Source organism: Penicillium solitum (assembly GCF_028829755.1).
Source record: "Penicillium solitum strain IBT 25940 chromosome Unknown utg000009l_segment0_segment0, whole genome shotgun sequence".
Lineage (NCBI taxonomy): Eukaryota > Fungi > Ascomycota > Eurotiomycetes > Eurotiales > Aspergillaceae > Penicillium > Penicillium solitum.
In genome coordinates this window covers 1,047,031-1,071,109 of record NW_027072128.1, presented here as the reverse complement: position 1 = coordinate 1,071,109, position 24,079 = coordinate 1,047,031, and the positions used below count along the sequence as shown (strand labels likewise).

The following is a 24,079-nucleotide window of genomic DNA, read 5'->3' as shown; positions in this document are numbered from 1 at the left end:
AATATGATCGTCGATCGAGGATCTACCCCTAAACTCCATTTGGCGCTATAATCGGAGACCCAGTGCAATGGTTCCTTGGCTTCGGGTTTTTTTGGGGGGTTTTTTTGGGATTTTTGACATTTATTGGATTTATTGGATTGGTTTTTTTTTGGGTCTATTTATTTTTCGATTTATTTAGGCGTTCAGCTCTCAAGGTCAGGTGGTATACTTTTTTTTTTTTCCTTTTTTCTATTTTTTTCTGCCTCTCTCTGTTGTTGATTATCTAGTGTGTAACACTGTCTATGTTGCCTGGGGCTGATAATGAAGGAGAGTAAACATGAGACAAAACATTCTCCCCTTGCGTAGAATGTAGAAAGGGAAAACAGAAAGGAAAATAAAAATAAAATAAAAAAGAAGCAAAAGTCCTTGAAAGTATAACTAAACGCAACTAAACGCAACTAAACCAAATAGTTAGCCCTGAAGCGACCAAAAAAAGGGGATGCTATTTACATTCCGGGGAGATTAGCCGGGCAGCTGCTGGAACCTCGCGGAGATGCATGATAATTGAGGCTGATATGAGGATAACATAATGGCATAATGGCATAATAATGGAGATAATAATAGTATGATAGTATAATAGTATAAAATAAGATCAAAAGTCATCTGATTATTGCATATTCTATACATTATATATGAAACTATCTAGCCCGATATAAATCAACTAAATCAATTCAAATCAATTCAAATAGTTGTGGAGCATTGTTTGCCCGATTGGATCTGCAAAGGACGGCCACCTACATACGTCAGTTTCCTTTTCCTCGGGTTTCTGATGGCTCAAGTCTCAAGGGGCGCAAAAGCAATTATTATTACTATGAAGTACGGGACAAAGCTATTTGTTTACTGTTTACTCCGTACTCTTCCTATTTATTCCGGACCCTTCAGAAATAATACCCTAATTGTCCCTGTCATATTCCACCCTAAACTGGATCCGACAATCTGGTTGAGATGGGGACAATCCACTAGACTATTCCTACGGATGCGACCTCAGAGATCCGGCTATGTAGTTTTGGTCAAGTAGACATGTTTATACTTCACTCTGACCCGCAAATGATCGGCCTACACATTAACCTTACCTATTATCATTTAACCTACGGAGTACACACTCAGGAACTTGTCGCGAGGTTATGAATTACTCCGTACTTATAATATATATATGTACTTAATATTGGCAACTCACAAGCTCACATTGAACCCGAAACAAAATAACATGATGCAATCTGCGGATGTACGACATGTGGAATAAATCAAATTCTCCAACAAAAAAAAAGTAAAAGGAAGAAACTATCAAAAAATAAATTATGCCATTGGACAGACAGATTGACTCGCGTGTACTCGGACTTCTAGATCACTGTGCTTCTCGGTATATCGCCCGCAACCAGGAGCCCGACATGTTGGATAGACCAACCGGTAGCACAAAACACGAGGCTGGAACTGGGTATTATGGACTTGGGCATTTTTAATGGGGCGAAAAAGAAAAGGGAATAATAATACCTTGTTATTGTTGAAACAATCGCCTTCGACTATATTTATACTACTATATACTATTATCGAGAAACTATATATCCTCCTGCGCCTACATACGTACAAAGAGCCATGACCCCGTTTCAGGTTTAGATATCTTCAAACACGTCAGACGAAACATGCATCAATGTCTAATAATATCTAATCCTAGAATCCAAACAAAAGCTTGGACAAGAATCTCCATATTTCACCCTCCCAACAAAAGGACGTAGACCAAATCTCCCACCTGAAACACGACAAACAGACTACTGCTACCTAAATCGGATGTTTTATGTAGAGAGGGTAACTAGACCGAAAGTAACATCACATCCCCCCACTGCAATGTTCTTTCTTCCTTCTATTCCTCTTCCCCGTTAACCCTACCCTACCCTAACCTTCCCTTCCTCCCCTACCCTCGTAAATAACAAATTCTAATCAAAAATAGAAATCACCATTCCCTCGAAACAACAGTGCCTCGCCTTGTACGACCTCCACCTCGGACTGCAGACCCAGCGAATCCAGTGCCTCGGAATTCCGAAATTATCGTCTCACCACGCTCATCCAGTCCGGTTGCCCAGTCAGGAGCACGGACGTCGCCGAGACGGGGGTGGTCGATGGCTGGGGAGGGCGTGTAGATATAGTGTGGTGGAGATACATACATACTTGTACGTATGTACAAGGTACAGAGTAGTCACAAAGTACACGAAAGGTTATACATGGAAAAGTAGGTTTATACATTGTCAGCCTGTCGATGTCTATCCTATAACATTAATAAGGGAGGAATATCTAAACAAAAGACTTCGAAAATATTACCGAAAAGATGTGACGGCCACAAACGCGGCCAACTATTCTTGTACATATATACCAGCGAATATATATAATCTGCATAGACAACAATAATATACATGTATACATGTACATATACCCAAGTATACCTACCCAGATGCCTTTTTTTTTTACCTTTTACCTTTACCTTCCACGCTTTCTTTTTCTTTTTACACATACCGGCATGACCACATGCACAGCCTACATATGTTGTATGCAACAGGGATGAGACGGGAGCCAGGGTTCGGTTCGGGAGAACGGGAAGAACAACATAGAACAGCAGAAACGATAAACTGGGGTGTGTGTATGGGTTTCTGCAAAAGATTAAGGCAATAATACGATGCAAGATGCACCATCTCGACCCGTAATGTGCTGGGACGAACAAGGATTTATCGCTGTGGCTGTTTCTGTTACGCGACTCGTTGGTTGGGAGTCATCCGGTCCACGAGACTGCGGTCCAGAAGGAAAGAGATGGTTCGAGGGAGGGGAACTGGTGTTTGCTGAGGTTAGTTTGCGCGGAAAAAAATCAGGGTTGGTCCAGATGGGAACGGGGGTTGTTGCTCATGCGGCTGAAACGTCAAGACTTTGTTTTTGGGTGTTGGTTGTTGGGATTCTTGTTGATTGAAGCGTGGTGATATGAGGTAGGGACCGGGGTGTTTTGGTGATTTGTTGGAGGTAAAGTTGTTGAATTGTTGAGTTGAGCAGGGCGTTGTATAGTTTGTGGGAAGGGGTTGGGGGTGGCTTATACTGTACTCTAATATACTTCCCAGGGTAGCATTATGCACAGCCATTGACATTGGGTGCCCGAGCTGACAAAAAACAGCTGGAAGAAAGATAACCGGGAGAAAGAGGTCATGGGGAAGATAATTTTCATAAGATGTCCTTCCCATATCGGGACAGAGAAAATAAACTACAAACACGTCGCTGATCATTGAGTCATGTCATGTCGAGAGCAAGAAAGAGAAAGCCGAGCACCAAGAAGAAAGAAACACCATTCACTGAATATATGTCGCCACTCAACCAGTGAGAAGGGCAATCATATTTGATCTGGGCCGAAGTCAGTACAAATACCTCCAATAAAATCGGATCAAAACATACTCAGTGTCATACTGAGGCTCACGTCTGTATTTTCCACCATATCCGTGAACTCCTCGAAGCTGATCTTTCCATCCTGATCCTTATCAGCCTCCATGATTGTCTTGTCGACGATCTGCTGCAGTTGCACGTCCTTGAGGTTATTGCCGACCATCATCTTCAGCACGATGAACAGCTCGCCGTTGGAAATGTAGCCGTCACGGTCAATGTCGTACACCTTGAATGCGAATCGCAGCTTCTCTTGCTTGTTGCCCTTTGAGCTGAATGCTGACAGGCCGGTCACGAATTCCTGGAAGTCGACGTCACCGCCACCGTCTTCGTCGAAGATGGCGATCATCCTATCAAAGGGTCAGGGACTAGTCTTGATATATATATGTAGATTGTAGATCGTGGGTGGGGGTGTGGGTATGGGTGCTCGGGGGAGCAACGAACCTCGTGGCGAGCGGGTTGGACGAGACTTGGGGAAGGGAGAGGAACTCATCACGGTCGATAGTGCCGGAGGCGTCCTGTAGACTGTTTAGTATGCGAGAATATCTTCTGATAGTCTGTGCTGCGCAACCGACCTTATCCAGCTTCATGAAGCGCTTGCGTAGGCGATCCACCTCGTCCCGGTTGACTGTTGTCGCGATGTCAGCCCATAGCCCGATCCATCACCTTAACACCTTATCCGACCGTGGAAAACGTACAGTTCGATGTAGACACAATGTTATCGAGGAGCTGGGTGGTACCCACGGAGCCTCGGCGTCTCCGCGCATCGTAAATCGCAGCAGCGTTGGGTTCATTGGGGGAGGAGGGCTGGTCCATGGTGGGTGGTTGGAGAGGGAAACGAGACGCAGCGACGAGGTGCAGTGGCAATTAATGCGACGGGGGTAGCAAATAAAGGTCGTAGGACTAGTGGAACAGCAAATACAAAGAGCTATATCAAAGCAAGACAGTAAAATAGGAGGCAGAAGAGTTGTTATTGCCAACGGCCCGGGGAATCTGATATCGCCCAGCCCCGCACTAACCAGATTCGGACAGGCAAGCGAGCCCCTGAGGCCGTGCACTCGGCCAAAACAGGCCACCGCCGGCTGACATTACAACGTCAACCCAACCGCTAGCCGTGAATCACCCCATTTTGAGTCGTCAATATCTTCCCCCCTCCATCAAATTTCATCTCAAAAATACGTCTACGAGAAAGCGCATGAACAGACCTTTCTGCTGATTCCCATTTTACCCCGTCCCCGCCCATGGTCGTTGCCCTATTGCGCGTCCCGACGCTATGACTCGGTACGGGGGCCTGGGGAGGACGCGCCCTAAAAAGCTCACCTCCAAGGCATCCATCCCCGTTGTTCGGGAGTCAGACATCGATGCCATCGACGATGAAATCCAGAGCTCTCTACAACAGATCGAAACCGGCGTCGAAAAGGCCGAGGAGTCGGTGAGTCCCCAATTTTAGCCTCATCCCTATCCCAGTCACGTGATATCATCGCCAAAATGACACGAGATTTTCACCCCAATATAAAATGACTCGCGCTGACCTAAGATCGTCTTAGGAAATTCACCTGCAACGCGCAATTAATGCCACTGCCCAGGGCAAAGTAAATGAGGCACACATCCCTACTCCCGAAACCATTCTCAGTAATCTTCAATATGACGAACTCTATCCTCCCATCTTCTCGCAACCTGCGACGTACATTCGCTTCTCCTCGACTGTCGAGGATTGCTGCGGATGCCCGTACAACATGACAGAGGAGGACGATGTCTTCCTTAAGATCATGAACCAGAAGCGCGATCCATCTGCTGGTCGTTGCACGGAGGATATTTTCGAGGAGGTCATGAATTTCTTTGAGGAGACGGCGCAGATGAAGCAGCCGTACGCCTCCATCGATAATCCCCCAGTGTTGTCCTTTGCAGAGATGCAAGACATGATGGACGCCACATTAGAAGATCCCATGAAGATGTTTGCGAAGGAGATATATGAGCATTGGAAGTCGCGCCGGATGGAGGTTCAAAATAACGCACTTGTGCCGCAGCTCAAGGTATGTTATTATCCAATGCAATTGCCCATCCAACATCACTAACGTCGATATCCGCAGTTCGAAACTGGTCAAGACACCGACGACAGTGATCCATTTGTCTGTTTCCGTAGACGCGAGGTTCGACAGATCCGCAAGACTCGTGGTAGAGATGCGCAGAGCGCCGAAAAGCTCCGACGTCTTCGCAAAGAGCTGGAAGATGCTCGCGAGCTCGTTGCTTTGGTGCGCCAGCGTGAAGTTGCTCGGAGGGAAATGCTCTCCATGGAGCGACACCTCTTCAAGCAGCGTGCTGAGGTCAAGGAGATGAAGCGCAAGCTCAACATCAAGGACGATGATGAGGACCTCATCAACCAAAAGGTAAGCATGGGCACTGTAATCGCTCAGTATATGCATATGCTAACGATTCTCCCACAGCCAAAAAAGAGAGTGCTCGATATGCCACCTCAACGTCCCAATGCTCCTCAACTGCGCATGCCCCTCAAGGCTGGCCAAGGCGCAGAGGATTTGCAACTGCTGGAGGATGTCCAGGCCGAGAAAGAGAACGAGATCCTGCGCGATATCAAGCAGAACATCACCAAACACATCAAGTGGAACGAGGGATACGTGGATCACACCCGTGCACCACTCTCTCCTTCCCCAGAAAGGATATTCGATGCGGTTACCTTCCGACCTGCATTCACCGCACAGTTGCCCACTCCTCCATCATCAGAATCATCTGGCGAGATGGATACTTCCTTAGACGTCACTAGCCCGCTCTTCTCCAGAGATAAGCTTGCATCGCACGCCATGGAACTGCACGATGAACCACACCGAATGCCATCTTTCCGACGACGAGTTGGACGTGGTGGCCGGTTGATGATCGATCGTCGAAACATGGGAGCCCGTAAAGTCGAGATGGATACAATCAAGGCCGACCGATTCAAGTTCGACCAAGAAGATTCCGACGAGGAGCACGAATATGATACCGATGCGTACAGCATTCAAATCATGCAGCACCGGGCTATCACCATGGCCAAGGCGCGCGAACAGGCTGCAGTGGCTGCCCAGGCTCATGCGCAGGCGCAAGCACAGGCAGCCCAAGCACAGGCTCAGCGCCGACTGCTAGACCAAAATGGTCAGCAGCCAGGCTCTATGGGATCGAACCTCGGACCAACTGCCGTGGCGGTGTCAGAGGCCTGAACAACTCCTTTCCCCTTTTTCCTCTTTCACAGCATTTGGCGGGCGTTCTCTTCGTGGCTCTGTTTTCCTCATTCCCTTCGTCTCTTTGTCTATTTTTTTTCTCCTTTTACCACCCTTGTAGTTTTATTACTCCCTCATGTTTCGATGATTTCCGCGGGCGGCGAAAGATGGCTGGTTTGATGCCCGACTTCTCCTTTTTTTCCCCTCTCGCGTTTCCGCCCACCCCCTCTCACACATCTCTTTCTCGACATTTCGTTTCGACGCAGGTGCTAGCCACTCGTGGCTGAGTGCGTCTGCATTTGTTAGTGTACATAGTATCCTTTTCTCCCGAATCTCGGTGGTGTTGGCTGGTGTCGGGCAGCCTTTGTATGATGGATAACCGAAGTTATGATGCAAGCGACGAATGGGAGGGCAAAGAAAAAGGCTCAAAAACATTCAGAAAATCTAAAACAATTTAATCACTCGCAAAAAGCACTTTTCTTTTGGTTCTGTTAGGGTTCAGTAGAACAGACTGATATCGGCCGTAGTAAATGGAAGCGAGAGCAAAAGGCTTTCACACCCTCTGTGTCTTGAACTGTCGCGAATCACCACCATCGCCATTGGCAGAACGTTTCAATGAACCGGAAGTAGCGGGCTGCAGCATGCCCAAGACCGTCTGCAACACCTCCTTCTCGCCAATGCGAACCTGCAAGGCCATCCGTACGCGACGAGCCGCCTCATCCACGTCACCAGTTTCAGGCAACGGAGAAAGCGAAGCCCTGAACTGGAGATCCGAGGCCAGAGACGTAGCGTATTGCGCCTGTCGCTTTTGCAACGCGCTGATCAAGATAGCTGTCGCATTGGCGTCCAAGACCGGTCTGGGAGCCTTGTCCTTAGACACACGCTGCTTGAATTCCTCAGGGGAGAGAGCCAGCGTAGCCAGAAGAACCACCAGCTCAGCTGGCAGGATGTCTTCCAAAGACGGGTTGGCGTTGACGGGTCTGGGGATCACATAGCCGTCCTCAAGGATGTCGAGGCTTGAGAGGAACTCCAGTCGGGGCTGGGACTCGGGATCTGCGTTTGCAAGTCCTGCGGCTTCGCAGATGGTTTCCAATGATAGCTCAAGTACGTCGTAGACAGCGTAGTTATCGGTCACGTAGCCGTACCGGCGGAGGAGATCTGCGCGGGGGATCTCTCCGTAATCATTGAAGATTTCCTCGCCTTGTTGAATTGGCTTGATTGCCTTCATGACCAGGGCACCTTCTTCCTGGTAGAGACGGGCCTGATGAAAGTGGGTTAAAATTGGGGTTGAAGAAAAATATCATGTCCAAACTCACGTTGTTTCGGTCTGCATCAGCATTAAGCAGATCCGCGAGCGGGACCATACCCTTAGGCAGCTGCTCCTCCTCTTCGTCATCAGTCATGTAGCTCTCATCATTAGCCTCTCCCTCATCGTCATCGTCCTCGGACTTTTCGATGTCAAAGGCATAGGCCATAATGAGGGATCCCATGACGTGGCCCACTTGGATAAGGGCAGCGTCGCCAGCATCGCCCTCCCAAGACGCAAGACCGGGAGGAGGCGGGAAGAGATCGGGCCTCTTTGCCAAAATAGGAGCGATGGAATCCCTGATCGACTCCTCGGCGTTTGACCGACCAATCTTCTCAACAATAGTGCTAGCCTGCAGCTCCTGAAGCTCAGCCGGCGACCAAAACATCAGGGTGTCGAAACGAGAAGGCAAAACTCTGAAATACGGAGCCCATCTCGACTTTTCTCCTTGTAGGTATTCATACACCATGACCAGCATCAGGGAAAGCCACGGACCCATCTGCTCCTCTAGATTCTCCCCGAGCAGGGTCCTCAGTTCCGAGTTCTGCACGGTGAGAACCATGGCGCGGGGGATCGAGAATAGTTCTTCACCTTCCGGGATGTTGCTTTGTGCCACTATAGCACAGGGAATGTATTAGAGACTGATTATAACATTTATGAAACCTTCACTTTTTGGGGACTCCGTAGACGCTTTTGTGTGTTTGGGGAATATATTTTTTGGACACTTACCGACACCACGTCCAGCTCCAGTTGCCCGAAGATCTGCAAGTCTGAGCTTTGGGTTGAGCTGCACACCGGGGCTGGCTTGCAGCCATGACATAAAGTTGTCAGACTGTTGTTGAAAGCCCTCGGCGTCGGGGAAGTGGGCTGTCGAAGACATGACGGGAGAGATTCCCTTGGGAGGGGAAGGAGGAATAGGGGGGAGGGTGTAGAACGAAGCCACCAATGAAGTGGATACCAGTAGGGAAGAAGAAAATAATGGAGAAGAGGGGAAAGAAGAAGAGAGTCGGGAGGGTATGCAAACTAAAGTCGAGCAGGGTAGCTCGGGTTTAGTTCGGGCCAACCGACGGGTGCCGCTTTTAGTTCCGATAACGATAACGAAAATCATATCACAGGTCTTTCGGGGTTTCATACATGGCGTATGATTCTATTGGATTTCATTCGATACATTCTCTCATTGATACCTTGAAATACCGCCCATCATGATCGCAATTGGCATGGAAGGCTCTGCCAACAAATTGGGCATTGGCATCATGCTGCATCCCAAGGATGGTAGCGCCCCGCAGGTACTCGCCAATATCAGACACACCTATGTCTCCCCGCCAGGCGAGGGCTTCTTGCCTAAGGATACAGCGCGCCATCACCGATCATGGGTTGTGAAGCTGGTCAAGCAAGCTCTCAAAGAAGCCAAGGTCTCCGTCGACGATGTGGACTGCATTTGCTTCACTAAGGGACCTGGAATGGGTGCCCCGCTACAGAGTGTGGTGATCGCCGCGCGTATGTTGAGTTTGCTTTGGGGTAAAGAGTTGGTTGGAGTGAATCACTGTGTTGGACGTATGTATTCATACACATCAGCTATAGACAGCACCTCCTATTTGGAGTTAGAACTCGAACAAACCACTAACAATGTGAATCTCTAGACATTGAAATGGGCCGCCTCATCACCGGCGCAACAAACCCAGTCGTCCTATACGTGTCTGGCGGTAACACACAAGTGATCGCATACAGCTCGCAACGGTATCGCATCTTCGGGGAGACTCTCGATATGGCAGTAGGAAACTGTCTAGATCGGTTCGCGCGCACACTACACATCTCCAACGACCCGGCACCAGGATATAATATTGAACAACTGGCGAAGCAAGGAAAGCAGCTAGTCGATCTCCCCTACGTCGTGAAGGGCATGGACTGTTCATTCTCCGGGATCCTGGCTGCGATTGATGGCCTGGCTAAGCAGTGGGGGCTAGGCGGGGAGGAAAAGGCACGAGAAGATGAGCAGAAAACCGTTGATTCTACAACTGTCGCGGACAATTCATTGGAAAGCAAGCCCACACGCGCAGATCTATGCTTCTCCCTCCAGGAAACTGTCTTCTCAATGCTTGTTGAGATCACCGAGCGCGCAATGGCGCATGTTGGATCGAAGCAGGTTCTTATTGTTGGCGGTGTTGGCTCGAATGAGCGTTTGCAGGAGATGATGGGTATTATGGCGCGGGATCGCGGTGGAAGTGTCTATGCGACGGATGAGCGGTTCTGCATCGATAACGGCATTATGATTGCACAGGCTGGTATGCTCGCATATGGGACTGGATTCCGGACCCCTTTGAGTGAGAGTACTTGTACACAGCGGTTCCGTACGGATGAAGTGTTTGTGAAGTGGCGGGATTGATACCAATCAAGGTCTTGTCTGAACCAAAAGTATATCTATCATGTGTTATGAATTGAGCGAGTCAGATCTGATATCCTTTTGAATTCGGTTAGATAAATTTGGAAAAAAGTTATTCAACATTTACCACTTATCTCAAGTGGGTTTCCAAGACATTTGTAATATTCTTGCATAAATCCAAGCGCCTGTACAATTGTATGATTTGCCCATGATCAACTCCCAAATCCTTTCCCAACACCCAACACGAAAGTAACGCCAGAGAAAATATGCAATATATGGTGGTCTCACTGAGATGCATTGTTCAACGCACAATCATGTGTGCTGGCTGTGGTTAATGACTGGGTGATTTAGTAGTGGGATTTAGTTGCCGTTATAGACGAGGAACCCGAGAACACCTGGACAGATAGAAAGCAGACTGGCAAGGGTCAACGAGTCGAACAAGGCAGGGGATTGCTTGTAAATCTTTTTCTCTCTGCCAATCGGATAAACCACAACATGTCCGAGGCAGTATTCGGTAAGAAAAATGTATGCATGCAATTAAAAACGGCCTATATGGTTGGACATAGCTCATTCTGTGATATCGCCAGTCGGTTTGTACAAAATAGTCGTGACATACTGCAGACACGAGATTAGTTAATTCACGAAAAGTGTATAGAGCAGTGACTTACTTTTCTTTTATACCTGGTTGTCACGCTTGTAGCCAGGACACCGTTCTTGATACTGCTCGTGGCGAGGTGATTCAGGACAGTGTGGTTCGGGTAGTTCAAAACACTGCTATCGTCCTTCATGGGAGTCGTGCCATTGAGAATTGACTTACCCAAGAAGAGAGGTAGACTGGGAGGGGTAGCCGTATCTCCAATGACATTGGCAGCCTGGACATAGGCCGGGCTATCTTCTTCCTTATCCAGATCGGCGAGGAATTGAGGAATGGCATCACCGAAATCACCGGGTGACACCTCTTGCTCGATTTCTTCCTTTTCTAGAGGGTGGACCTCGGTATCCCCTGGATCCTGTTTAGAGGAATCCGGGACGGTGTGTGGAGGGGGAGCTCCCGGCTGAACGGTAGAGTCCTTGTCATGAGCATCATCTGCACTGATTTCAATGTAGTTGACCAGATGATTAGTGAAGTCGACGGCAGTGGGAAGGCTATCCGCAGCGCGCATTGTTCCATCGACAATGAATTTCAAGTGGTGTGTGCCAGGTCGAAGGTTCAGAGTAGTAGACATAACGGACGGATTTTTTTCACTGTCGTCGAGTGTTAGTTGAGTCTCGGGAATCCCAATCATGCCATAACCAACCTTCTGTGCAGACGGAACTTCTTCTCCCAGTTAACAAAAGTACCAGTAACATAGACCTTCTCAGCAGGTGCTGTCCATTCGATAACGACCGGGACGGCCTTGCCCGCGCCGCTGATGGTGTATGGCTGGAGCTCATCAAGCAACTCTTCCTCTTCAATAGTCGTATGACCTGCAGCTAGAGTACTCAAATCCATCTGTTCATCCAAGAGTCGATCCGCGGGGAGCGACTGGATATGCGAGTCCTCAGGGCCGGCGGCGGGCGATCCAGGAGTGGTGTTAGCATCACCAATTGGCAATGGCAAGCGCGGGGGATGTTGTAGGTGTGCCGATGCGCTATAGTACGAGTTGAGGGGCGGGGCCGATGGTGCCACAGGATCGCGCCCCGGGACATGGCGCGAGATCGGGACCTGGACCGGGTTGGAGTGGTCGCGGGATGGGATGTCCTTGATCGGGGAGGGCTCGACTCGACGTGCATCTTGTGCCGGAGCCTTCTCTACGTTCTTTGGTGAAGATTCGGGGACATTTCGGGATTGTAGGCGCTCTTGCACGGATCCTTGGTATCCTGCCGAGTGCCCAGCGGCTGTCTCCTTTGTGGCCGAAGGATCGGCCGCGGTGGCCTTAGGGACCGCGATTGTGTTGAGGGAGGATCGACGGGCGACTTTTCGATCGCTTGTAGAGCTATGGTGGGCATGGGCGTGGTGCGCGTCGCCCACCGGGCCTTTGGAAGGGTTGTTGCCCATCGAAGGCGGGGAAAGGTGTGATAACTTTGAGCTGAACTTTTTGCTGGGAGGTGGGGAAAGACGAGGGTCGAACTAAGTCACAATGGCGGGCTGGAGAAAGACACGTCCGATACCAGCTCAAAGTAAGGATTGGCGGTGGGCAGTAATCAAAGTCGATTGATGTACTCACATTGTCTAAGTACAGGAGACGCCGATGACGCCGGAAGCCCAATCCGGTAATATAGGGCTTAGGGCTTGGCAGTTGGTCCGCGGCGCGTGTTACTTGGATATCATAACAGAGTCGAGATGCATAGATTGATTTGCTACATACCTACATACCTTCATAATAATCATGGGCTGGGTATTCATTCTAAAATATCCTCTGTCACTCGTTCTTGGCTTGACAATTCAATTACTGTCCTACTTCTTGTCAACCCTTCTCTACCTCGCATCCCCAGTGATCTACATTGGACATGTCGTCTTGTACCTGACACTGCTTCCATTGCGTATCCTCATTAAGTTAGAGGTATGTTTTGAGACAGTTATCTATGCTATCCCATGCCTCCATATCGTAGCTCTTTGGTGGTAGCATTTACTAAGCTCTAATAGGCATTCATCTATTTCATGACCGGGGCAGTGCTTGTCGGGGCCACTATAGGAATGATTCTACATTTCACCGGCAGCACCATATCACAGTTCCTACAAATTGAAGAGTCAGATGAGCCACGGCGGCCTCGTGTGAAAGGGGAGCTTCTAAATTCTGAATACCAGCATCCATCCTTCGACTATCTAGAAGCGCAGACGGAGGATCACAAGTTCTTGCCCTACTCGACGATCTTGGAAGAGGAAGAGAATAGCCATGAGTCAGGCTGATGTGCAGAGATTTCTTGAGCCTAGTGTATGATATTATAATAAGATGCAAATGAGCCTCCTTGGCGGGCCGGAAACAAACCTGCCATTAAGCTGCCAAGAATTCAACCAGGCAATGGAAGCGATCTGTCCAATCTGTGGGCGACATTATATTCCACTTGATAGAGAAAGAAGAATAGTCGGCTGCTTATGTGGCCTTGTCATGTCTTTTTGGTGGTCTTTTTGGTAGTCTTTTGGTGGACCAGGCCCCAATATTGCCTAATTGGGCCACATATGCGATCCAGCCAATCACATCATCCACATCTAGTCTCCAACAATACAAGGTGCGATGTATATAATATCCTTCAAATCCATCACCTGAGTGTCAAAATTCTTCATCCTCTTTCATATTCCAAACTCCTCTTTATTACGATATCAAGCCCATCCCAAAATGGTCCGAATCAACGCCTTCGCCGTGGAGCAAGTAAGCAAACCCTCAAGCCCCATTCCATAACCCAACCCCAAACCAATCACCTACCTAGTTACACAGAAACTAACATCTAGAAGTGGATGGACCTCTACGAAACCAGTGTGAAGCACAATCTCGCCGAAACATGCTGCGCATCCATCTCCCTCAATGACCTACTAGCCCTGTCCCCGAAAAAGGATCTGGTAGATTTCACGCAGAAGCAAGTCTACGGCGCGATCCGGGGATCCGAGGCACTGAGAACCAACATCGCGAACTTGTATTCGCAATCTGGATCTACCGAGACCAGCCCCGTCTCTGCTGATCGAGTCCTCGTCACAAACGGTGCCATCCAGGCTAATTTCTTGGCGCTTTATACTCATGTCGGGCCAGAGGATCATGTTATTTGTCAGTATCCGACGTACCAGCAATTATACTCTGTCCCTGAGTCTTTCGGGGCGGAGGTTAGTCTGTGGCGGTCGGATGAGGCGAATGGGTGGGGGATGGATTTGGAGAAATTGAAGTCCTTGATTAGGCCGAACACGAAGATGATTATTTTGAAGTATGTATGACTCTTGGTGGTTTATTTGGTTACTGGATATGTACTGATTGGAGTCTATAGCAACCCCCAGAATCCCACTGGTGCGATTCTTCGTCGTGAGGAATTGCAGGGGATTGTTGATATCGCGCGTGAGCATGGTATCCTGATTCATTCTGATGAGGTTTATCGACCTCTGTTCCATTCTCCTGACTCAGACCAAGAGATTCCTCCGTCGATTCTTGAATTTGGGTATAAGAATGTCATTGCAACGGGTTCCATGTCCAAAGCTTTCAGCTTGGCCGGTATCCGATTGGGGTGGATTGCTTCGCCGAATGCTGAGATCATCGAAGCTTGTGCCTCTGGTCGTGATTATACCTTGATTTCAGTTGGCCAAATCGATGATAGCGTGGCAGCTCATGCATTGTCCAGTCCGTGCGTGGAAAACCTGTTGCAGCGCAATCTTAGCCTGGCTCGGCAGAATCTCGATGTCCTTGAGGCATTCATCGAAGAGTACCAATGGGCTATGAAGTGGACAAAGCCGAAGGCCGGAACGACTGCGTTCATCAAGTTTGTTGACAGGCAAGGCAGGGCAATTGACGATGTCGTGTTCTGCCAGCGACTCCAGGAAATGACTGGTGTCATGCTGGTCCCTGGAAGCCAGTGCTTCGGAGGTGGTGTGGACTTCCGCGGGTATGTGAGGTTGGGGTATGTCCAGGACAACCATGTGATAGTTGATGGATTGATCACTCTGAGACAGTTCATGCGTGATGAGTATGAGAAGCTGCCGCTGGCTTTGGGTATGTAGGCAATTATCAGGCGTTTGCTTTACTTGTAATTGCCTTCATCGCTTTATCCAGTAGATACAACCATAGGGTGTGGAGAACAGGGCTTTCCGTCCGCTCAGTATTAAGCCACACACATCGACAATATTAATGCCATGCCCCGCCAAAGAAACGAGATAAAGCGTAGATGGGTGGGAATTTCTGATTACCGCCATCAATGCATTTGTAATTTAATTGATCTGCTGTTATTAAATCCCCTGGACACCCTGTTCAACCGCTGCTGGAGAGTTAATAGTCAAAGGTAGACTAGATGGGAGATATAAAGAATCATGGGTATTTTGTAGGCTGCAGCGCTTCCATAAACGTCTGGGGGAAACATAGTACGGCAAGAGGGTTTGCTGAGGGCTTAGAATAGAACCAATTCCAAACCCAGATTCGAAAAATAGATGTCCCAGGGCAAGGATGTCTCCGATGCCCAAAACCTACTCAGAAGCTCTCGTGCTCTTGTAAAATTTCCCATCCCAAGGCTTTGCATATCGCCCATCCGCTTGTGGATAAACTCGCGTTCCTTGGTATCGTCGGTTTCACAGCCAACACTGAACATGGGCCAAAGGATCAAGATATTCGTAGAAGAGAACGGTGGGATGTCTTCTACTGCGGCTATGACTTTCCTGATATCCTCTTTCACCGTTTCATGGTTTCTTGGGAGTGTTTGGACTCGGCGATGGAGGTGTAATAAAGCAGCGTGTACAAAGGCAAGATGTGTACTCTGCAGCTCAAGGGAATCTCCACTAGCAACACTACACTCAACAAGGGAAAGAATTTCAACCTCAAGCGTTCGGGATTCTTCCAAGACGTCTTGTTGCATCCTAGGTTCAGTGTGATATTGGCGCTGCACCAATTGGGATAGCCGTGCAAGCAGCGGAGCCAACTTCAAAGAATATCCGCATATATCGTCGACATGCGGGCTCAACAGATCAAAAGATCTACCCAGTAGCCCTGTATCAGAGCTCATTACACCGCTAGTGCTCAATCCCGATAATCCAGCGAGAACATCCATTGTTGTAAACCATTTGACCAAACATTGAATGTAAGGATCAGCAATTCGCAATGTTCCTTGAGTATCCAAAAAGGCACCCAAAAGACGCATTACCCCACGAAGATGAGTGCGCCATGTCTGCATATTCCCATTACACACATCATTAGTGCACAGAGCCATGGCTGTTGTCACGGTCTCAGCTGTCAGTGTTGCATTCGTTTCACTGAGCGCCGAGCGTAGGCTAGAAATTGACAAGTTCGTGAACCTCAAACAGGATACCTTTGACTTTGGTCCTGTGTCTTGGACAAGTCGGCTGTGGTGACTGCAGGCAGATGCGAGGAGAGCATAGAGAAGATGGGGTGTCTCCAGGGAACTTGCAATGATTCTTTGCAGGAAAAGCGCTGGAGCTGCAGGGAACAGCCGTGGGGCAGTTTCGGTGTTAAAGATGTGCATGAAAAATTGAGATTCCTTTGATGATATAAATGGTGACAGGCTTAGAACAGGCTGGTGAGCGATGGGGTTTAGGTTTTGGTTGACGCTCTCATTGTGGCGATTCGCTTCACTCGGCCTTGTGTGGGTGACTACATTCTGGTTGATGATATTGATATCGTATTTGCACTCTTTGGGAAACCGCGTGCAGCGTGCGCAGATGGGTTTCTTCAGGTCACACTAGACATTTTATTAGCGATGTTCAGATGGCTGGCAAGAAATTCTTTACTTTGACTTTTTTGCGTCGACATTCTGTGCAGCCATCTCGCCTTCTCTGGGGGATGGGACTATCTTTACCAATCCGATGGCTTGGCATAGCCAACCGAATTTATGGTAAATGTAGGTGAGATGGAGAAGAGAAGTAGAGAAGTTCGGAAGAAGGGGAAGATAGCAGTTCCCACAATTTCCCGAGCTAAGTACCCGATCCAGTCATATTGCAGCATTGCTGAACAGCGGAATTGTTTAAATATTCTTAGATATTCTTTCCTTATAAAAGTACAAGAATAGTCGCTTACATGGTCTTGTAGAGTCCATTTTAGTAGCCTTTTTAGTACTCTCCGGATCTGGAAAAGGCCGATATTATTGAAAATTGATCTAACCTTAGACCGCTTATATTAGCCACAAAATTGCGGTAAGTTGGCCCTGTTGATTTTCTTTTGGTTCTTTATCGAACGACTCATTATTCTACAAAACATTGGTCTCAACAACAGCCTAGACAAAAATGCGCCTATTATAATCGCCCTGACTTGTCGCTTGTCTTGTATATTCCAACTTCTCTTGTCTGATGAGCGGACACATCAAGACATTCGTCTAGACGTCAATTTAATAAAAATACGCCGAATGACCTCACTATTTAGCCATAGAAGCAAAGCAAGAAGCGTGGTGAGAGGAAGGATCGGGGTGCTATTATTTTGATTTGAGGAAGACATGAAATTATATGTATGTTAATTGCATTTGTGAACTAGATGGAATAGCAATACAGTCGAAACCTATAACCTCATTTCCAACGCCTACTCCCGTAAGCAGACTACGTTATCAGTATTTTAATGCTCCCACGTCTGTTTTCATCATGCTGCGAAGGCACTCTCCATTAAAACGCAATATAAGCCTTGAGATCTAGCGCGTGTGGCGCGCAAGAGACAGTCATCCACGTGCTGGTAGACCGCCCAAACTTGAGGGCAATTTAACGGAAGTCAAAGAGTGAAGTTGGAGACGCGTTTAACAGCGTATCGAGTCTGCTGGGAGGCTCAACTGAAGATGAGAGAGGTAAAACAGACACCGTCTCGTGGGCCAGGACGGTCCAGGCCGTGCTGGACTGCCGAGGCAACCCAACGGTTTCGCAATCGTGCGCCACGAGGGGAGTTTAGCAATGTGAACGGCAATTAGGCTACAAGAGGCCTCTAAGTTCATTTTCAGGAAGTAGATCACTCTACATGAACGTACAGGGGTATGTATAGTTTTGGTAGCCTGCATATCCCTTTCATAGTTGGATTCTAAACCACAACCCACTAGGCTGGGTACGGATTCGTATTTTGATCTAGTTGGGAAACAACTGGCTATGAGCCTGAATTGCGTGACCTTTGAGCGCGCCGGTTCGATACTCACAGTCTGCGTTCCTGGGCACCCAGAGCCACCAGTAGACGGCCTATGATTGGTCGCACAGCCAGGTAGCAGAGCTTCATACGCGCTCCCAGCCAAGTGTCTCTGGTTTATGGGGGAGAGTTAGATTCCCAACCACAACCCACTAGGTTGGGTACGGATTCGTATTTTGGTCTAGTTGGGAAATCATCATTGCGAGGGGTCAGGGTAAATGAAACACACACATTTACACCCCTGTAATGCAACCTCCATGTATGGAATTAAAACATTGCCATGTCTATAATACCTAAAAGGGAAAGCCAGTCTAAACCTAGGTTACCTGGTAGTTCGCAACACCCACCCTCTGAAGTAACCCTTACTGGATTTTCCGAATCGAGCGCCGCTTATCGCGCTCCGTCGGGCTTTTTGCATGTTGGCGCATGTATCTCACATGAATTTCCTTGGTATGGCGTAAGTTTGAAGCCACCGCCCCCACCACACCAATCGAGCGGGCACGATCTAAGTCGCAGTAAGAGATAGTTATGTTGACCAAATTTGACAGCCAGGTTTGTCTACACTCACCTTGAAAAGTCTATTGACAGTAAGGATGCATACATACATACTTGGTTCACTTGGCGCTAGCGTTCAAACAATGCGCAGGTTTGATTGCGGTATTTTGTGACTCCGTGAGACGTATGGTACATCATACTAAAAGCACCAATACCCCCACACCCTGCAACTATCTTTCGCACTGCCGTACCCACGTCTCTCATATACACTGCTAATTTTTCTCCTAGCATCGTTTCATCGGGCTTCTTTTCATCCCCAGATTATCTATCAACAATGGCGCAAAAATCTGAGAAGTGGACTCAGGTTCTCCTCAGGAAGGCGATTGGTGACGCTATCTATAATCGTTATCTACAAAACCAGCCAATCGATCGGGAAGCCATCAAGAAAACATACTTGAAAAAGAACCCGAACCAAGCAGATTTTATCAGAGCATTTGTGGACAGGTAAGTATATCACTCACTGTAACCTATATGTCCAGTTCCTAAAGACAGCCTAAGCTACGCGAGTCAACTCGAGTTAATGCCGAGAAGCGACAATCGAATCGAAACGCAAGGATCAGCTCAAGTCCAAAGCATACCGTTGTCCGCTCCCACTCTTTCACAGCGGTCCCAAGGTCAGGCCCAGCATCCTCTATCATCCGGTATGTCTCGGAAAATATTAGAGGGACGGTACAACAGAACTGGCTTTGGTTAACGCGCTCTATGTAGATACAGGTCAACAGTCTCATAGCCATCTCGACGCAGGCCGCGATAACTCTGAGGCAGCGAGCTCGGTCATTGACAGTGATGTTGGCCGCATAGTCAATAGCCGTCTACAAGGTAGAGCTTCCTTTTCCATCCCTTTTGTGTCCGAATTTGCGGTATTCTAAATTTCTGGCAGAATTCAAAGATCACCTTGCCGGCGACCTCCATAGGAGGGAAACGGGGGCCTCTCAGTCCTTCCCCTCCCTAGAGGTACAGTGGCAATTCTTGAGCTCCAGTGAAGACCAAAGAGAAGAAGCAATGGATGCTGTACTCAATGAACGTGCCATCCTGGTATCTCCCTTGCTAGAAAGGTTCGGATATTGTTTGCCTTCTCAATGTATGCTGCTCGGAAATATTGTCGGAGGGAATGAATTCCCAGATTGCAGAATAATGTTGAATGCGAATATTCCATTCTCTGCCTTTGTCTGCGGCGTGCAAGGGAGTGGCAAGTCGCACACCACGGCTTGCATGATCGGTATGTTCCTAATCCTACCTATAGACAGACCACTAGTCATTGATATTACCTTAGAAAATTGCTCTATGAGGCTGCCGGCATTGGGAACCCTGAACCAGTCCATATCGACTCTTGTGCTGCAGTTTGACGAGTATGCATCAACAACGAGCTCGCAGCCCAGCGAAGCGGCCTTCCTAGCCAGTGCTCTACCGCAATATGCTCATGAACAGCCGGTCCCACTGCGCGTCCTAGTCTCTCCAACAAACCTTTCTAATCTCAGGGGCATGTACTCCCAGATTCCCAATATCGAGATTCAACCGTTCAAGCTTCAACCTAAGCACCTCAACATAAGCATGATGCTTTCGCTTATGTCTGTTTCTCAATCTAGCGGTACCCCCCTCTACATGGCACAGGTTACTCGGATCCTTCGGGAAATGGCGATGGAGAGTGGCGGCTACTTTGATTATTCTGACTTCCGGGGCCGTCTGAACAAACTCAAACTTGACCGTTCTCAGACACCTTTTCTATATCAAAGATTAGATCTGCTCGACTCTTATCTCGACCTTGCTGGCACGGGCACAAGTGACTACTTTATTGACGGCGGTGTCACTATCTTGGACTTGTCGTGCCCTTTCGTCGACCAAAGCACTGCTTGCATTCTATTCCGTATCGCCATCGACTTGTTCCTCTACGCTCACCCTTCCCGAGGAAAGATGATCGTAGCTGATGAGGCACACAAGGTGAATTCTTCCTATTGAGGTATCCTTATTATTCATTAACATTAGCGGGTAGTATATGGCCGATACCCTCGCTGCGAAGGCGCTTACCGAGACTTTCCTAACCATTATCCGCCAGCAACGACACTTGGGTGTGCGTATAATTATTTCTACGCAAGAGCCGACGATCTCGCCCCAGCTGATCGACCTCTGCTCGTTGACCATAATCCACCGATTTACGAGCCCTGAATGGTACAAGACGATCGAAAAGCATGTTCCGATGGGTGGTGAAAAAGCTCCACATCAGGCCGATAGTGCTAGAAAAGGTCTCTCTCAAGTTGCCAGGCTCCGAACTGGCGAGGCGATTGTGTTCGCTTCATCAGCGCATCTCGTTGGGGAGGATGGCAACCTCATGAATACTCAACATGAAACCTTCAAAGTAATGATTAGGAAAAGGATTACATGGGATGGTGGACGGAGCATTGTTTGCATTCGCTAGACGAGCTACTTTCTCACTTGGAGATTTGTGCTTTCAATAGTTATTACGCACATACAGCTGCGACCAACGTGGAACCATACAAACCCCGAAAGATCTACATTCGTTGTTTGCAGGTTACTATGAAACTTAATATGAAGGCCGAAGTGGTCTGATTGCATGTGCATGCCCTTTTGAAACGTACTATTTATGCTTTATTTAGAATACTGTGGGATAGGATCTATGATCAGAGCTCAACTATACGCTCTGATCCACATGGCATGCCTTGATGGGGGGCGGGGTGGGTATATCCACAGGTGGCCGTCGATGATCGAATTTAGGGGCAAACTTTCCTATCTTTGGAAACGCATATTGGGTGGTCGGTATCGATGCTGAACGACTCAGCTTGCATGAGGGCAACCTGTGAAACTCACATATTGTAATTCCTGATGACCTTGAATTCGAAGACCTCCTTTTCCCCTAGATAACCCACCCAGTACTACGATTACAATGGTGAGCATTCGCTCGGTGGCATACCATATCAATGCGCCACCAGCTTTGATTGCTGCACCCTTACTTGATATATCCAAGTTTCTCACATAGTCTCAATTAACGGGGAAATTCATCATCCGCACTGTGAACTGTACCGTGGAGAGATGCAGTAGCCAGCTGTATCACACATGAGGGGGTAGTCTCCGTGCCAGAAATAAGGAAAGAATGTTTGCTGTTCAACACTTATTTAGTAACCTCCTTAAAGACTGGCTATTGGCGGCGTCTCGATGTAGCCTTTTCCTTTTACGGTATTATAAACAGAGCGCTGATTTAATTCAATATGCATAAGAAAATAGATCTGCAAACTTGCTATCCTGTACGAGCCCCTTCCTCCTCACCATGTCCCGAAAGCAACAATACGCATTTCATTTGCCCTTTCAAAAGAAAATTGACTATTGCAAGAGATTTCTGAGCTCCTGAGAGCCTTTTGGCAACTTCAGAATCTCTTCCGGTGCCAGTGTTTCTAAAGCAAAAAGATTTTCCCTCCTCATATCCTCATAAAGAATATGATTAAAAACTTGCTCTGCTGCCTTGCTAATCTCTCGAAGAAGACTTCCTTGCGATTCTTCGAGGACCTCCACAAAACTTTCAAATGCCTCATCCGCCGGACCAAGAATACTTGCATGATCAGTTTACATTTCGTCACGATCCCATAGTGATATAGACTCACATTTTTTCGATAATAATGGGGCCCGCCACGTCACCGGACCGATCGAAATGAAGTAGGCTTAGAACAGCATCCCCAAAGCAGTCCGCTAGAATGTGTAGGCGTTGTCCAAATTTTCGAAATCCCAACATTTTTCGGCGCCTGCTCTTGTAAATAGCTGAGTTATGCTCCAGGTCTGGGAAAATATCCCTCATCATTTTATTGACTGCTGTAGCCGCTTCAATCTTCCTCGGGTTGCCTCTTGTTCTCGGCTGGCCAATAAGCTCATCGTTGGACGCTAACTCAATAGCGAATTTTGAGGTGCCCCCCACCGGACTGCAGGTACATCGGTAGAAATGCAGGATATGGTTACATCGCAAGATCTGGAGAAATGCCGCATTGTCTTGAATTTCGCCGATGATTTCGAAGCGTTCGTAAATGGTCAGCTCGCGTGATACCCATCTTCGCCTTTGGACGCTAGGTCCTTGGTCCACCAGCTCTCTCGTGTATTTCAGGGCCGCCCGAAGAGCAACAAGTGATTGAGAGCCACCCACCAAAGCTAAAAAGGTACTTAGACTGGAAAACGTCTCTGAGCCCAGATTGAGTAGCTTGTCCTCGATGGAGGGCCTGAAATAAGTGTCTCCGGGGAGCGGCAAACCCAGAGCCCGAGTCATTTCAGCTTCTCGACACAGTGATGATCTGAATTCATTATCGACACATCTAGACTTTCTCTTTTGTACTTCCATACCCCCAGCGTTTTCTCGCTTGCGTGAGGAACGCTGGCCTGAGAAGCCATGTGGCTGGTGCAAGTCAACACTAACCGAGAGGTGATCGTTTACTCTGCAAGGAAGAGCATGCTGTTCAACTTGTTCAGGTGGCATATCTACCTCATGGAGATTTCCATGGTGCATTTCCTGATGCGCAAAAGGATGAAGAATCCCAAGGACTTGCCTCTCTAACGCCCGTTGACCCGAGTCTTCGGTTAAAGGAGACTGTGAACTCGAGTCGGCGAAAGAAAGTCCATATGGAAGGGCATCTTTCAACAATCCATTCTCATTGTAAAGGCTTTCAAAGTTAGACAAACCCCCTAGATCCGGAGTGGTCGGAAAATCCGGAAAAGGGAGGATCTCTTGATTCCAAGCATCGATTTCGCTAGTCTGGGCGGGGTCACTATCCACCAAGGAAGGCAAAAGCAGCAGATCACTCTGCTCATCTTTGAATGTTTCCATCAAGTTGAACTGGTCAAGGTGCTCGTCTAGGACGCTGTGAACAATTAGAGATCTATTTAACATGTTCCTGGGGTTACTAGAGTAGACCTACCCTAGAGAGTAAAGTCCCTTGGCCACGGACATGAAACATTTTTTCCTGAGGTATATGGCTCCGATAAGGGCACTTGTCGCTATAGCAAGAACGCCGGACGAGCGAGCGCCAGGCCGACAATCAAATTTCAAGTGCTTGTCAATGCCAGTACGCTTTGCAATGTCTGCACGGTGTTGGATACCGTTGACACGGGATTTGAGCTTCGATGTAAAATCTCGAGAGTGTCAGTTTGGAAAGACTCGCAACAGATTACCAATTGATACCTCGAGATAATGCAATGAAGGCAACGCTGGAATCAATCAAGAACCCGGTTGCCGCCAAGCCCAATTGGGCTAATATTCTGTTTCCATCCGGCAGAAGTTCGTCTACTCCAGCAGCGGTTAGCGCAACGTCTATGTCCGAATCGGTTAATTCTGGACATGTGACTAGCTTTCGAATGAATTCCGCAGAATCCTTGCTCATGTCGAGTGTACAAATAATAAGATAAAGAAGATGATTGT

The 24,079-nt window shown here is 48.1% G+C and overlaps 11 protein-coding genes across 11 annotated transcripts; 5 read left to right on the top strand and 6 right to left on the bottom strand.

Annotated features, from left to right (window-relative positions):
• Positions 1–1,987: 1,987 nt before the first annotated feature.
• N7455_011524 (uncharacterized protein) lies at positions 1,988–2,200 on the bottom strand (the record flags this gene model as incomplete). The annotated part of the gene is made up of 1 exon (XM_065606692.1): positions 1,988–2,200. One exon carries the CDS (start codon positions 2,198–2,200, stop codon positions 1,988–1,990), a length of 213 nt encoding a protein of 70 aa, XP_065459858.1.
• Positions 2,201–3,334: 1,134 nt separating this feature from the next.
• Positions 3,335–4,400, bottom strand: cnaB (calcineurin regulatory subunit B). Its single transcript, XM_065606691.1, has 5 exons — positions 4,146–4,400; positions 4,023–4,075; positions 3,892–3,965; positions 3,463–3,797; positions 3,335–3,411 (listed from the first exon to the last, which is right to left on the bottom strand). The coding sequence occupies exons 1-5, from the start codon at positions 4,261–4,263 to the stop codon at positions 3,401–3,403; spliced, it is 591 nt and encodes a 196-aa protein (XP_065459857.1). The 5' UTR covers positions 4,264–4,400; the 3' UTR covers positions 3,335–3,400.
• A 320-nt stretch (positions 4,401–4,720) lies between these two features.
• Positions 4,721–6,656, top strand: N7455_011522 (uncharacterized protein; the record flags this gene model as incomplete). The annotated part of the gene is made up of 4 exons (XM_040954445.2): positions 4,721–4,879; positions 4,995–5,480; positions 5,538–5,834; positions 5,892–6,656. 4 exons carry the CDS (start codon positions 4,721–4,723, stop codon positions 6,654–6,656), a joined length of 1,707 nt encoding a protein of 568 aa, XP_040815113.2.
• Positions 6,657–7,209: 553 nt separating this feature from the next.
• N7455_011521 (ribosomal lysine N-methyltransferase) lies at positions 7,210–8,842 on the bottom strand (the record flags this gene model as incomplete). The annotated part of the gene is made up of 3 exons (XM_040954485.2): positions 7,210–7,917; positions 7,973–8,577; positions 8,692–8,842. 3 exons carry the CDS (start codon positions 8,840–8,842, stop codon positions 7,210–7,212), a joined length of 1,464 nt encoding a protein of 487 aa, XP_040815155.2.
• A 322-nt stretch (positions 8,843–9,164) lies between these two features.
• On the top strand, positions 9,165–10,345 carry kae1 (O-sialoglycoprotein endopeptidase; the record flags this gene model as incomplete). Its single annotated transcript, XM_040954464.2, has 2 exons — positions 9,165–9,516; positions 9,603–10,345. The coding sequence occupies 2 exons, from the start codon at positions 9,165–9,167 to the stop codon at positions 10,343–10,345; spliced, it is 1,095 nt and encodes a 364-aa protein (XP_040815136.2).
• Positions 10,346–10,909: 564 nt separating this feature from the next.
• On the bottom strand, positions 10,910–12,380 carry N7455_011519 (putative Snf1 kinase complex beta-subunit Gal83; the record flags this gene model as incomplete). The annotated part of the gene is made up of 3 exons (XM_040954354.2): positions 10,910–10,957; positions 11,011–11,587; positions 11,641–12,380. The coding sequence occupies 3 exons, from the start codon at positions 12,378–12,380 to the stop codon at positions 10,910–10,912; spliced, it is 1,365 nt and encodes a 454-aa protein (XP_040815175.2).
• Positions 12,381–12,711: 331 nt separating this feature from the next.
• On the top strand, positions 12,712–13,232 carry N7455_011518 (uncharacterized protein; the record flags this gene model as incomplete). The annotated part of the gene is made up of 2 exons (XM_040954365.2): positions 12,712–12,885; positions 12,969–13,232. The coding sequence occupies 2 exons, from the start codon at positions 12,712–12,714 to the stop codon at positions 13,230–13,232; spliced, it is 438 nt and encodes a 145-aa protein (XP_040815123.2).
• Positions 13,233–13,659: 427 nt separating this feature from the next.
• On the top strand, positions 13,660–15,020 carry N7455_011517 (putative aminotransferase; the record flags this gene model as incomplete). The annotated part of the gene is made up of 3 exons (XM_040954521.2): positions 13,660–13,692; positions 13,773–14,236; positions 14,297–15,020. The coding sequence occupies 3 exons, from the start codon at positions 13,660–13,662 to the stop codon at positions 15,018–15,020; spliced, it is 1,221 nt and encodes a 406-aa protein (XP_040815251.2).
• A 383-nt stretch (positions 15,021–15,403) lies between these two features.
• Positions 15,404–16,489, bottom strand: N7455_011516 (transcription factor domain-containing protein; the record flags this gene model as incomplete). Its single annotated transcript, XM_040954268.2, has 1 exon — positions 15,404–16,489. One exon carries the CDS (start codon positions 16,487–16,489, stop codon positions 15,404–15,406), a length of 1,086 nt encoding a protein of 361 aa, XP_040815149.2.
• A 2,457-nt stretch (positions 16,490–18,946) lies between these two features.
• On the top strand, positions 18,947–21,085 carry N7455_011515 (uncharacterized protein; the record flags this gene model as incomplete). The annotated part of the gene is made up of 6 exons (XM_065606690.1): positions 18,947–19,116; positions 19,161–19,313; positions 19,403–19,491; positions 19,553–19,891; positions 19,946–20,610; positions 20,663–21,085. The coding sequence occupies 6 exons, from the start codon at positions 18,947–18,949 to the stop codon at positions 21,083–21,085; spliced, it is 1,839 nt and encodes a 612-aa protein (XP_065459856.1).
• Positions 21,086–22,005: 920 nt separating this feature from the next.
• On the bottom strand, positions 22,006–24,041 carry N7455_011514 (uncharacterized protein; the record flags this gene model as incomplete). The annotated part of the gene is made up of 4 exons (XM_040954391.2): positions 22,006–22,231; positions 22,284–23,522; positions 23,580–23,793; positions 23,843–24,041. The coding sequence occupies 4 exons, from the start codon at positions 24,039–24,041 to the stop codon at positions 22,006–22,008; spliced, it is 1,878 nt and encodes a 625-aa protein (XP_040815097.2).
• Between the last annotated feature and the right edge of the window lie 38 nt (positions 24,042–24,079).

What these genes read in the sequence shown, in the direction of transcription:
- cnaB (XM_065606691.1), bottom strand. Translation starts at nt 4,263, where the DNA reads ATGGACCAGCCCTCCTCCCCCAATGAACCCAACGCTGCTGCGATTTAC. An exon ending in CATTGTGTCTACATCGAACT is followed by an intron (nt 4,076 to 4,145) that starts GTACGTTTTCCA and finishes TCGCGACAACAG; the next exon opens with TCAACCGGGACGAGGTGGAT. An exon ending in TCCAACCCGCTCGCCACGAG is followed by an intron (nt 3,798 to 3,891) that starts GTTCGTTGCTCC and finishes ACCCTTTGATAG; the next exon opens with GATGATCGCCATCTTCGACG.